The sequence below is a fragment of the Plectropomus leopardus genome, chromosome 23 (assembly GCF_008729295.1).
Source record: "Plectropomus leopardus isolate mb chromosome 23, YSFRI_Pleo_2.0, whole genome shotgun sequence".
Taxonomy (NCBI): domain Eukaryota; kingdom Metazoa; phylum Chordata; class Actinopteri; order Perciformes; family Serranidae; genus Plectropomus; species Plectropomus leopardus.
The window spans coordinates 736,068-749,106 of NC_056485.1; the positions used below are offsets into that span (position 1 = coordinate 736,068).

The following is a 13,039-nucleotide window of genomic DNA, read 5'->3' on the forward strand; positions in this document are numbered from 1 at the left end:
AGATAAAACAAGTTCATGAAAATGTGGTTATTAGGATTTTAAAGCAGGATATTATGAAAGAGAAACAAATTAAGCCTTGAAAGTAACCAGTTGCATCGAGAGAACATGACGAGAAAACATTTCATAATAGTAATAGTAATATTTTTGAATAATATTTCTGTGGATTTACATGTGTTCTTAATTCATTTTCTGATCATTATTTAAATGACAATCCTACAAGAAAGGTCATTCCAGCCAAAATATATCATATGAGAGTCAACACTAAATTTTAGAATTATAACAAGACAAACATATTTCTGCAACTTAGAAACAAATCAGCCATAAAAACTAAAATCATTTACTAGACCACTGTCTAGACACTGTGCTTTGTTTTTGCTTATTGATAATAAATGTCAAATGATTACAGAAATATATTTCAAGACCACAGATCTAAAGACAAAAACTTTCATTAATGTGGTTTTGTGACATGTACATTCATTCTTCTACAATTACCATATATTTTATTATATTATGCACTCTGTCCCTGTGAAGGTTAAAGAACTACACTCTGTGAATGTTACAGTACAGAGTGTGAGCGGTGTCTACATGTCTCAGGGTCAGAGGCCTGTTTGCCTTCACAGATGAAAGGTCTCTCTGCCTGTGTCATCCAGTCTGGGTGGGTTGTCCTTCACAACCCACTGTAATGTAGCATCGCATTAGCTACATTCCCACTGTGGGCTTTGCTGTATAGAAACACATCTGTAGCATGGCAGATTTTCTAATGACAGTTTTAAACATGTTTGAACAAGCTCAGACTGGGTTTTACAGACTCTCTTAACTTAAAACTTTGGTGTATGGGTTTTATTTTTGTTGTCTGACCATTGGATATCAGTGATGTAACACTGTGCTCACCAAAGCAATTGCTGACATCTGGAAACATGGCAACATTGCTAAAAATAGGTCCATTGATTAAGAACCAGACAGTCAGACACACATGTTGCAGAGAGGTCAGTAGGTTGTCCTGATACGTTTCTACTTTATTTAGTCCATTGAGATCCCCCTTTCATTCCAATGGTCATACATTTTCTAGGATCTGACTCCACCCAAATGCACAGACTTATTTGATGGGATATCTGTAAGCTAATTATAGTGTTCTACATCATCCACAGTGGACTTCAGGAGAGACACTGCCCCTTTATTAACAAGCATGGCCAACCATGAGAAAAGGAGGAAATGCAAGGCAGAGTCTATAAATTATATTGCTAAAGTACATCACTTTTGTTTAGTGTGTTGAACATAAACTTGAGATATTCTATCAATGACACATATTTAATATCACAGATTAAGATTTATAGCTTTTACTCAGGATTTCTCAAAAATATGCGTCCATAGGAATGGGCATTTTAAAATGCAACTTATTGATTACGGCTGTTTGAGTGTTTTAAGTGCTTTTAATTATACTTCTTCTATCTATACTTCATACTACTTCTACACCATAAAAATATGTTATGCTGTAGTTTTATTTTTAGCTGTTTTGTTTGTTTGTTGTTTTGTATGATTTTATTTCTATTTTAACTGCTATTTGTTTGCATGTGGATTGTTTTTAATGTCTTTGTTCATGCTCAGCATAATTGAAAATAAGGGTGTCCCTCTGTTGATTTCCCAAGTTGTATATAAAGATTTGAATGAATTATGCTCACAGAATAGTCATCAGTGGAGGTTTTCAACATAATGTTTCCCAAAAATACTTCAGAGATTTAGGATATTTTGATTTGCAATAACAAATACATGCAATGTGTTTCAAAGCATCACTTTATTAATTGGTATGAGTTAACCATATAAATAATCTCACATTATTTTGTTGATAAAAGGTCTGTTCAGACCATTTTTTGTCATTTTTTATATTTGATTTTTATTTGATTTGGAGAAAAAATCCTACATAATAAAGTCCCTTAATATTAAAAAAGAAAGATTTATGAGTGTATTTAGAGTAGAAATCCATTATTAATCTGTGTGTGTGTTTGGAACATAATATCTCTACAATCAGCACAGTTTTAAGGTGGACACCCAAGACTAGTCACAAAGTCAGTAACTGACCAGATGTCTTCTCTTCTGTTTCTGAGATGTACATTTTAGGAATGGCAGGAAAACAAAAAATGTTTTGCAGAACATTATGATGTCACACTTGACCTTTGACCCTTTTGTGTACGAAATGTAAGAACTTCATCATTATATCGTACAGGATATTTGTGTGAAATTTAATTGAATTAATTCTTGAGTTAGGGCCAAAAACATATTTTATAAAGTCTTGGTGACCTTTGACCACCAGATTTGGATAAGTTTGTTCTTGGGGTTTAGTGGACATTTGTGCTACATTTTAGGAAACTTACTCACAGCTATCTTCAGATATTGCCTTCAAGACAATGAGACGGATGCAAGGTCACCATGACCTTGACCTTGGAACACCAAATTCTAATCAGTTCATCCTTAAGTCCACTTGAACGTATGTGCCAAATTTGAAGAAATTCCCTCAAGGTTCCCTTGAGAAATCCTGTTCACAAGAATAAGATAGGTGAGGTCACAGTGACCTTCTTAGTCAAAGCATTTTAAAGCTATCGCATTCATGAGAATTGGCTGGATGGACAGACATACAGAGGAACAACCAAAAACACTCTGCCTCAAGCCTCCAGCCTCCAGCCTCCAGCCTCAGCTATCTCCGCTACAGAGACATACACATATCCACACACCTCTATGTTACACACTTTGATTGAATGTATTGTCATTTCATCAGTAATAAATACTTGACATTCATCGAACAAAGTCAAACACTCCAGGCCGTAGTGACTCAGTATTTTGGATAAAGCACTTTAATAGCAGATGAATATTAGAAAGAGGACATGACGCTTTATAACAACAGTTAGTGTGTTACTTACAGGAGTAAAATTGACACTCAGATTAAACTCAAAATTTGATATGTTTCTCTTCAAAAGCTCTCTTCTCTGTGATACTAGTCACTGAACTACACCCTTATGTTTTCAAAATAAAATCCCATCCTTAATGCTATTAAATAAATATCTAACACAGGTTAATGTAAGCAGCTGACCCAGGCATTTCATTTGATTCAGTTTAACCACAAAATAATCACTCAAACCACACTGATGATAACATTTTCATACATTTCTGATCTGAGGTCAGTGGACAAACCCCATTTTCCAAACCTCATGCATGCCCAAAGAGTTATACACCATGGCTTGTACACAGACAGATATATCTGCTATATGTCCAGTATATGCTCACACACATCTTGCAGTATGTAGGTTGGCAAACTGATCCATGTACGGTTCAGGAATCATCGAGCAAAGCTGATGGACTTCAGCTTAAGTGGAGCTTTTACTGTACGCAGCAATGCTCTCATATAACAGACACAGAAAGAGTTAAATCTCTGTCCGAGAGGATATGACACACCTAGAGAGTAATGAGGTTGAAGTCAAGCAAGACCCCACTTGTTATGCTTAAGTGCCGCTGCAGGTCTGTGAAGCTTAACAAAGTATGCTTGGGCTTTTCTTTCTGCCAACTAAATCATGATGTCTCTCAGCTGCATCTCATGATTTGTTTAACGCTTTGAAATCTGAGCAAACTGGCTTGATTTTTGTCAAAAACATGAAAAGAAGGAAATTAGCAATGGAAAACGAAATGACCCAAAAAATAGTAAGAAATCAGTAAAAAGTAAGTTAAAAAAATTACCTGAATTTAGAAAAAAAAAGGCACAAACTTGGAAAAAGTGCTAAAAAATGATAATAATTCTGCAACATAATTTTAAATTTGTAATTATGATGATTATATTTTTCCCCTAGCTTTTTTATAATTTTCTGAATTTACTAATTTCTTGCAATTTGTGGAACATTTCTTACCAAGTTGCTCATTGCCTTCATTTTCCATTTTTACAAAGAAATTGCACCAATTTGCTCAGAAGTAAAAAGGTTCAAATTTATGAAAGCATCTGAACACAGCACAAGAAAAGTTATGTTGCTCCAGCTTTCAAAGGGTTAACGATCCTTTCCAGAAGTCAAAAATAGCTTATAAAAATAATTTAATTTGTTGGTTGATGTGAGTGCATGTCACACTGGCAGTCCTGCATGTTTGACATCTTTGCACACCCTGAAACCCTGAAACTGTATACTTTGTGCAGGGACCCTCCTTATCCTCCCCTCCCATGTGTGATTCACTGCCATGTTGTGGCCCCTATCCAGCCTGTGCTCTGCTATCTGTGCTGATTTACGAGATGCTTGTGGAAGATATGGAACCGCGTATCAAAACAACCCGGCTAGTCTTTCCCAACTTCTCTGATAGAAAAGAACATGAAGGAAAACTGAAAACAAAAGTGTATGATGAGGTGCTTTTTGACAGTTTTTGCAAACAAAGATCACAGCTGGAGTTGTTTCCTATCCCATTCTTTGGCCTTGACATGCCTGAACAGTAAGTGTGTACAAGCCTGCAGTTTCTTCACTGTCCTTATGTAATGGCAGGGCTTTCAATAAAATTAACTGGCTTCAGTCAATGCAGGGAGGAAAACATAAAATGATGTAGAGACAGCAAGAGAGAAAATCGGAGCAGCAAACAGATGATATATAGAGACCAGTCAGATCATAAAAACAAACTAATGAAAAACTCAGAGATAGAGAGAGGTGAGATAAGAATAACAGAGTAGGAAAAGGCGCACAGAAACCAGTCAGAGGCACAGAGCTATGGGCGAAGGACTGCATGAAAATTTGCTTGTAATTCGTAAGCAACTGTTTTGCCACAATGTGAAATCTGACATGTTGATCGTACTTTAAATAATCTTTACAAAAGGAAAAAAAGAAAAGCTATTAATTCTAATTTATGTTAACTTTATATTTAATTGTTAAATACAACTGTGTTTACTTAATATTGTGAAGTTGTTGCAAGTGAAATTAACTTGTTCTTTGTAAGTGTTTGCAACTTCAGTAAACCAAATTAGTGTGACTTAAGCTTATCCTGACAAAGAGGATTTTGCCAATAATGAAGTTAGGAGCTCTACAAGTTTTACTCTAAGTTTTTCTCTACAAATTTGAGTTTGCAGCCAGAAGAATATAATATAAGGCACAGTAAACTTGGTTTACTGAAGTTGCTAAAACTTAGAAAGATTAATTTAATTAAACTTTTCATTTTGAAGTTCACAAAATTAATTAAATCACTTTTTAAGTAAACTTAAAAAAGTTAACATAAATTAAGACGACTAGTTATAGTTAGTTGCATTTTTTTGCAGCAATCAGTTTCATAGATTTAAAAGTAAAATCAAGCTGTCAGATTTTACAGTGCAGGGTGTATGAAAGCATTGGAATGGGTGGGGGAGGATGCAGAAACCACACGGAAGGCAAGGAGTATCAATACAGGCCATGCAAACGCAACTCCTCGTCCTCTTCTGTAAAGGTTGTCAGTCAACAGTGTGAAAATGTTCCCAAACGGAGTGCCTCTCCGTGGCATCACAGGCAGATGGCATGGCGTTTTACAGGTGGAAAGTAGGGTTATCATGGTGCTGCATATATAGATATGTCAAATGGGTTGGTTTTTTTTATCTGCTTCCTCCCAGACAGGACGGATGCTTGTTGAGATGCTTTTTTTTTCGGTCTAAAATAGGCGTGCCTTCTTCTTCAAGTCGTTCTTCTTCCAGAGAGCCAGACGGTCAAACTGCTCCAGGGTCATGCCGAAAACCTGCTGGAAATCCTCAGGAGATAGGTGTCTCTGACAAAGCAAAACACAGCAGGAAAATATACTCAGTGCAAAAGTCCTACATTAAACATAAAGCAGGTCCTAATTTTAAGAAACTGTCCTCACTGCTTGTTTGGTGTTTGGTGATGGTGTTTACACCACTATCAATTAGACTTTAGGGTGGATGGATGGTTCCACTTTGAGATTGGAGACCAGGATTAACACACTGCTTTCTACCAGCAGTCAAGATTAGTGTCTTCCTGCCACGATGGTGATCCTTCTCTTAACTTAACAATGCGGTTTTCGTCCTGGTCGTGGAACTGTGGACCAGCTCTGAACCCTTGGCAGGATCCTTGAGGGTGCATGGGAGTTTGCCCAACCAGTCCACATGCGCTTGTGGACTTGGAGAAGGCATTCAACAGTGTCCCTCGGGGAGTCCTGTGAGGGGTACTCCGGGAATATGGGGTATCGGACCCCCTGATACGGGCTGTCCGTTCCCTGTACGACTGGTGCCAGAGCTTGGTCCGCACTCGTTTACAGTTAGGGTTGGACTCTGTCAGGGCTGCCCTTTGTCCCCGACTCTGTTCATAACTTTTATGGACAGAATTTCTATCAGGGTGTTGAGGGGGTCCGGTTTGGTGACCTCAGGATTGGGTCACTGCGAGTGTGAAGCGGCCGGGATGAGAAGCAGCACCTCAAAATCCGAGGCCATGGTTCTCAGCTAGAAAAGAGTGGAGTGCCCTCTCCAGATTGGGGAGGAGATCCTGCATTAAGTGAAGGAGTTTAAGTACCTTGGGGTCTTGTTCAAGAGTTGGGGAAGGATGGAGCGGGAGATCGACAGATGGATCGGTGCAGCATCTGCAGTAATGCGGACTCTGCGTCAATCTGTCGTGGTGAAGAGAGAGCTGAGCCGAAAGACAAAGCTCTCGATTTACCAGTCGTTCTTCGTTCCTACCCTCACCTATGGTCACGAGTTTTGGGTAGTGACCAAAGGAACAAGATTGCGGGTACAAGCGGCCGAAATGAGCTTCCTCCGTAGAGTGGCTGGGCTCTCCCTTAGAGATAGGGTGAGGAGCTCGGTCATCCGGGAGGAGCTCAGAGTAGAGCCACTGCTCCTCTGCGTTGAGAAGTGCCAGATTAGGTGGCTTGGGCATCTTATTAGGATGCCTCCCGGACACCTCTCCGGTGAGGTGTTCAGGGCCCGTCCCACCGGTATGAGACCCTGCAGAAGACCCAGAACACACTGGAGAGTCTATGTCTCTCAGCTGGCCTTGGAATACCTCGGGATCCCCTGGGAGAGTGGCAGGGGAGAGGGAAGTCTGAGCTTCCCTGCTTAGGCTGCTGCCCTACCCAACCCCGGATAAGCAGAAGAAAATGGATGGATGGATGGATGGATGGATGGACGTCTGCTGTTCGGTAAATCAGTAGCAGCTTACCCTTACATTGAACTCACATTGAAGAAATTAATCTTAAGATCATGTTTGTGTTCACAAACAAAAGCAGGCGTTATAGTGCATTCTCTACTGAGGTTTAAAACACCAAACTCTGTGCCTCAGAAGTTCTTCCAAACAAAACTGTTATCCAAAGCCCAGCTTGGCTCATGTTGAAAACATAACTCCTCTGTAAATGTCAGAAACATACCATGGAACAAAACATGCATGGGACTGATTAAGACCCAGAACAAAAGCAGTTGGCACGTTATTGTAAAGCTTAAGTTGCACTGTGCACAGTAGTTGTGCGTTGCTATGATAATAGTGATAGAGGCAGGTTACTGCTGTGTGGTAGCCAATCACCTGGTTTCCATTCTGACCAACAGAGGAAGGAATGTGAAGTGAAAAACATCCATAACTCTTTCATTTGTTACCTGCCATGCTGACAGGATAATAACGTGAGTAAAATGACAGAATACAATATATAATACTGCTAAATTTAGATTTCTTTTAAAGTGTTACACAACAAAGTTATTATAACTAGAATTTTTGTCTTTCCTTTCTATCTGATCTACTCTTATTGTTTTAGTCTTTACTTAGGCAGGGTAAAGTATAACTCAACCCTCAGTAAACCTGTGATTGTTAAACCACTGCTACACTGCTCATATCACTTTAAACTTTCAAGGATGCGGCACTTGCGGCCACACTGAGTGTGGCCAGAGGTGGAACAGGCTGAGATTGAACCCAAAGACAGCTCGAAAAGCAGCTTTAGTGACCCAAGACATCTTATGTGCATGCTTTAGTCTTTTGGAGCATTCATATTGTAGGTTACATTACTGACAGGGCAACTCACTGAATGATCATCAGCCATTTAAATATCATCCTCACGGTTCACTAACATATTACATGAAGAATGTCTGGGAACCTGCAAATTGGGCAATTAGTGGTCTCTTTCCTCGGCAGGAACTGTGGAACATTTTCTCACACTTTGTATGGGTTTGGTTATAGTTTCTGCTCTACAACAGGTTCCTGCTCCAGAGGCCAGACTTTGTGATGACCCAGAAACTCTTAAAGTGGACTCTGCAGTACTGATATTGCAGCGTTTGGACTGTAAGCTAGCACTCTTAGTTGCTTGTATCTTTATTAGGACTTGGGACAGGAATTTTTGTTGATGTCATCAACACTCATTTGTCAGATATGTTGCTGATTTCCCAGCAACTCAAAAGGAGCAGGAAAAGAGAGGACCTGAATAAGCAAAAACAGAAGTGGTTTTTAATATCTTGCCAAGTGTCTGTCTCTCTGTCTGTGGGCAGATTTTGTCACTGCGATCGTGTCACAACCGTGTAAGAACTTTATAGGTGTTTGGCTGAGGCTAGCTGACTGTATTTCTATTTGTATTTTTGTATTTATTCATTTTGCACGGTTTAAAACATACAGAGAAAAAAATAACAAGAAGAAGGAGGGGATGGGAGGTATGGAAGGGCCCATTGCCACCTAAATTCTACACTCTTATTTTAGGTCGCAGATTGCTGTAACATGGCCGTGATCCTATTGCAAGATGTTCTCTGGTTATATTTTGTGTCTGGACTCACTTTTGACATAGAACTGCTCAGACTCATGATGTTACATGTTACATGATGTTAGGAAAAAGCAAATTATTATGTTAGCCTGACTAAAACTAGACCTTTAAAATACATGTAAACATGCTAGTCCGCCTGAAATTGTACTAAACAAATTTCTTGAAGATGGACTAACACACCTAGATAATGGTTGACGGTGGATTCACTTTTTCATGTGTACGCCTCGACTGAACTGGCCTATATGCCCCCTAGTCCCCCCCGCCAGGCAATAGCAAAAATTCTTAGAAGAAAGCTGAGAAAAACAAAAGAAGAAGAAGAAAGGAAGAAAACAAAACAAGATGAAGGTACAAGTAAAGCTTATAGTACATAAGAAATGTACAGTGCCAAAAAGTTAAAAAGTCCATATTTTACTGTTGGACATGTAACCTTTTTGCTGCTTGCTAACTGCTTGTCAACAGTAAGAAGGTCTAATTGCAACTAGCTGAAAGGGGACATACCTCCACCTCACACGGAAAAAAGGAGCACACTCCCAAGCGCAACTGAAAAACTCTTCCAGGTACATGACACAAAAAGCAATGTACAACAAAACTGACTGACAGTCTTCAAGAAGACTGTTGGTTCAAACGCATTCGTCATGTGGCTGTCACAGGCCCAGAATTAAAATCATCTAAAAAGGATATTGTTGTTTGACTGATGGTCAGTTTTGTTGGACATATCTCCAACTGCCATGGTGGAGTCAGACATACTTTGATTAATAACTGGATTCTTTGCTTGTATACTGGGACAAGGAGCTACAACCGAAGCTCCACTAAACTGTGCATGGAAACAAACTGACTGCGCCCTTTAGAGGCCTACCTAATTAAAATCATGAAAGACAGCTCGAAACAAAATGTTAACTAAAAACATCCCTGTCCACATACCTACTTTTAAATGAACTTCTTAAATTAAATTTCACCTCCCTATGCTTTGGATAGTACTTTAATCCTATGTGGCTTGGCTGTGTGGCTGCTTTACCCAAACTGCACAACTCTGATTGAGGTCACTCAACACAATGCTTTTTAGTGCCTTGTGGTCAGAGAAGGGAAACAACAGAGCAGAAGATGAGAGCTTACCTCCAGTCTGGTGCGATCCACTTCTCTGGGAAGCTTCACTTTCACTCTATGTGTCACTGCCAGAAGTTCATAAGGGTAGATCTGGCACACACAAAGTAAGCATTGTGGGGATATACAATTATAATCCATTGTTTAAACAAAGCTGCCAAGAGTATTATTTGTAAAGCATTAACAAATGAGGGAAATTTTACCTTGTATTCTGAGAGGGAGGAAAGAAGAGAAAGAGAGAATTAATGTGGTGGAACAACATGTTTTTATTAAAATAGCAGACCTATTATGAAAACTACCACGAGAGCCTGAAAATAAACCACACCTTGTGGACTCAAACCTCCTCAGAAATATTGGGTTTCAAAGATTCAAAAGCATTACAAATACCACACACACACACACACGTACACACACACACACACACACACACACACACACACACACACACACATACACACACACACACAAACACACAGTTATGAGGCTGGCATCCTTTCAACTCTGTGTCTGCCTATGAAACAGCTGGCACTGTACACACACACACACACACACACACACACTTGTAAACATATGCCAATAATTTTGCAGCTGGAAAAATGACATCACCGCTCTACACTGTTACCGCCGGTACTGTAACTGATCTGGAGCCAGAACTGCAGGGCTCTGCAGGCCTGCTCACAATGTAATCAGGGATTGTAAACTGACCTTAGATCTGTAATTAAAGGAAGGACGACACGGGCCGTCTCACGTTAGTTTGGGATTTTCGCTAATACTATTAACTAGAGATAGATAATCTCTTTTGGGATTGAATTTGTGACCCATTACACCAGTATAGTTGTCAAGTTATTCTAGTGTTATTTTGAAGTAAGAGAGCTGTTTTCTTCTGTATGGACAACTTTTGGTGACTAACGCCAGAGCTCATCTGAGACTTGGAGGGAAATTAACTGCTCCTGGTTGATTCATCTGTACAAAAGATGATTAATATATCTGGTTCTTTGTTAAAAAAAAAAAAAATCATAGGTACAAAATCATGCACATAGAACCTAGATAACAAAAGCTGTGGTTGGGGAAACCAAGTTCATTTACTCAAGTGCTACAATTAAGCATGAATTTGAGGAACTTTTACTTTACTCAAGTCTATTGTTTTCCCACCAATTTATACTTGTACTCCACAAAATTTCAGAGGGATATATTGAACTTTTTACTTCACAACAATAAACTCAAAGCTTTGGTTTACAAATTAAGATTTTTGCATTTAAAAAACACAAGAGTTTATAAATTTGATGTTTTGTTAAAAATTAAATGACCAAACAGTTTATAGCACAGCTGAAATGATTAGTCAGTCAACCAATCTGCCAAATGTTTGAAAATTAATTGGCAATTTAAATAATTTTGAATCTTTTTGTGAGTTTTTTTTTTTTTTTTTTACCTACATGCTTTACCTGAGTCTAATTTTCAATGCAGAACTTTTACATATAACAGAGTATTTTCACAGTTTGGTATTAGTACTTTTGGTATTAGTAAAGGATCTGAATACTTCCATGACCACTGAACAAAAGTAACTTTGACTTCTGCATAGCATTTTCAAGAAAAACATCCATAACTAGATTAAATGTGAATAAAGTGTGAAATAAGTACAGCACAGTCTGATTCTACAACTTGTAATAAGAAAAGTGTCAAGTTTGGTTTGGACTTGGTTCCAGTGAAGGGGGCCAAGATCTTTACAATGACATCCAAACCTCATTCCCTCCAAGTGGAAAGTTGTTAAACCAGTGCCATACTGAGGGAATCTCTGATGTTTTCCAGAGCTGAAGAAGAACTTTCTTTGGAATAACAAGGCCAGAATCAAAAACTGTCTTTGTGGCTTCCATAATGTGCTGAGTGCCTCTGCTGTGCCAAGGATAATCAACCTAGGCTAAGGACACAATGTAAGACCAAGCACTTTGGTAAAGATGCTCTCCTCAGTATGAAACAGCAGGTCAAACTATGAAACACTGTGCACACAAAATTGTAGTCTTTTTTTGTGTGTGTGTGGGGGAGGGGGTTCCTGCCCACTGAAAGTGTCTGGGCAGCAGATAGTCAAAGATATGATGAACATTGAGTTGTAAAGCTTAAAGTCAGAACTTTAACATCTGACGTTCGTATCCAAAGTGCTGGAGTAGAGCCAACAGGCTAAGAATGTCTCGCTGTCCAAATATCTGCAGACTGCATTGTATGTATTTTTGGCAATTAGCTGATGCGTCTTTCAACACTGAAAAAGCTTGCAAACCACTAAATTTAGCTTAAACAGCACAAAGACAAGAGATAAACACATTTAATTAATTTTCAGTCCCACCTCTCATCCCTCCCCAGCTCTGGGAGTCTGGGTCCACTTCATCCTCCACCATCTCAGGAGCCTATAGGAGCACAAACACATGTAAACACAGAGCAGCTAGATCATTCTTCATATGTCCTGCTCCATTTTGCCAAGAACAGTCCTCATTAAAGCCAAGATACATCTGAAACTTTTGGTCGCTGCTTTGCCCTTCGTTTGCTCCTATTCTTTTAGGCTGACAAATATAAATGTGAGTGTGACACATCACTTTGATAGTGAGTTTACGTCACTTAGAGCCCCATTACTGCTTAAATGTCGAATAATCTTGGCATAAAGTAATGCACAACGGGCAAAGGGATTGCATTTATTACCTTAAAGGTGGAGTCTATGATGCTAGTGACAGACTACTGATAATTAAGGTCAAAATTATAACAGACACTCATGCTCGTTCTGAGGATCTGCCCCAAAACTCATGGATATGTGGGGGGAGAGACACTAACTTTCAGTCATCTGCTGTAGTGACTCACATCCCTGTGGATGTTTGTTATGTAGCTCATTCAAAAATCCATTGTGCAAAACAGGACCTTTATGGCATTGCATCACCACGTGCCGAATGCCAAGGCCTGAGCCCCTTTTGGAGGAAAGAAGCATTCTGTCACATTAGATGAGAAACAGGAAAATGCAGAAAAGCTTTTTTGCTGTTTATTAACCAATGCTTTACACAGAGATTTCAGGCATATGACATGTGAGTATTCACTGTCAGTGTGGTAAATGGCTAAATGATACTGCTTAAAGTTACAACTAATAGATAGCTGCTGTACTACAGTGTAGGGTTGGACTGGTTGGTTTGATATTAACACTGGACCAGAGTGGTTTACAGCATTTTATCAGATTTCCTACTTGATT

The 13,039-nt window shown here is 39.1% G+C and overlaps 1 protein-coding gene across 16 annotated transcripts in view; it reads right to left on the reverse strand.

The window, feature by feature from the left end:
- Nucleotides 1-5,245: 5,245 nt before the first annotated feature.
- ablim2 (actin binding LIM protein family, member 2) overlaps nt 5,246-13,039 on the reverse strand; it is a 113,588-nt gene continuing 105,794 nt past the window's right edge. For all 16 annotated transcript variants that reach the window (XM_042511939.1, XM_042511933.1, XM_042511927.1 and 13 more), the window contains 4 exons: nt 12,155-12,215; nt 10,023-10,030; nt 9,832-9,912; nt 5,246-5,742 (listed from right to left, as the gene is read on the reverse strand). In XM_042511939.1, coding sequence (XP_042367873.1) covers nt 5,629-5,742; nt 9,832-9,912; nt 10,023-10,030; nt 12,155-12,215 — 264 coding nt within the window. In that variant the 3' untranslated portion in view covers nt 5,246-5,628. The remainder of the gene's footprint in view (nt 5,743-9,831; nt 9,913-10,022; nt 10,031-12,154; nt 12,216-13,039) is intronic.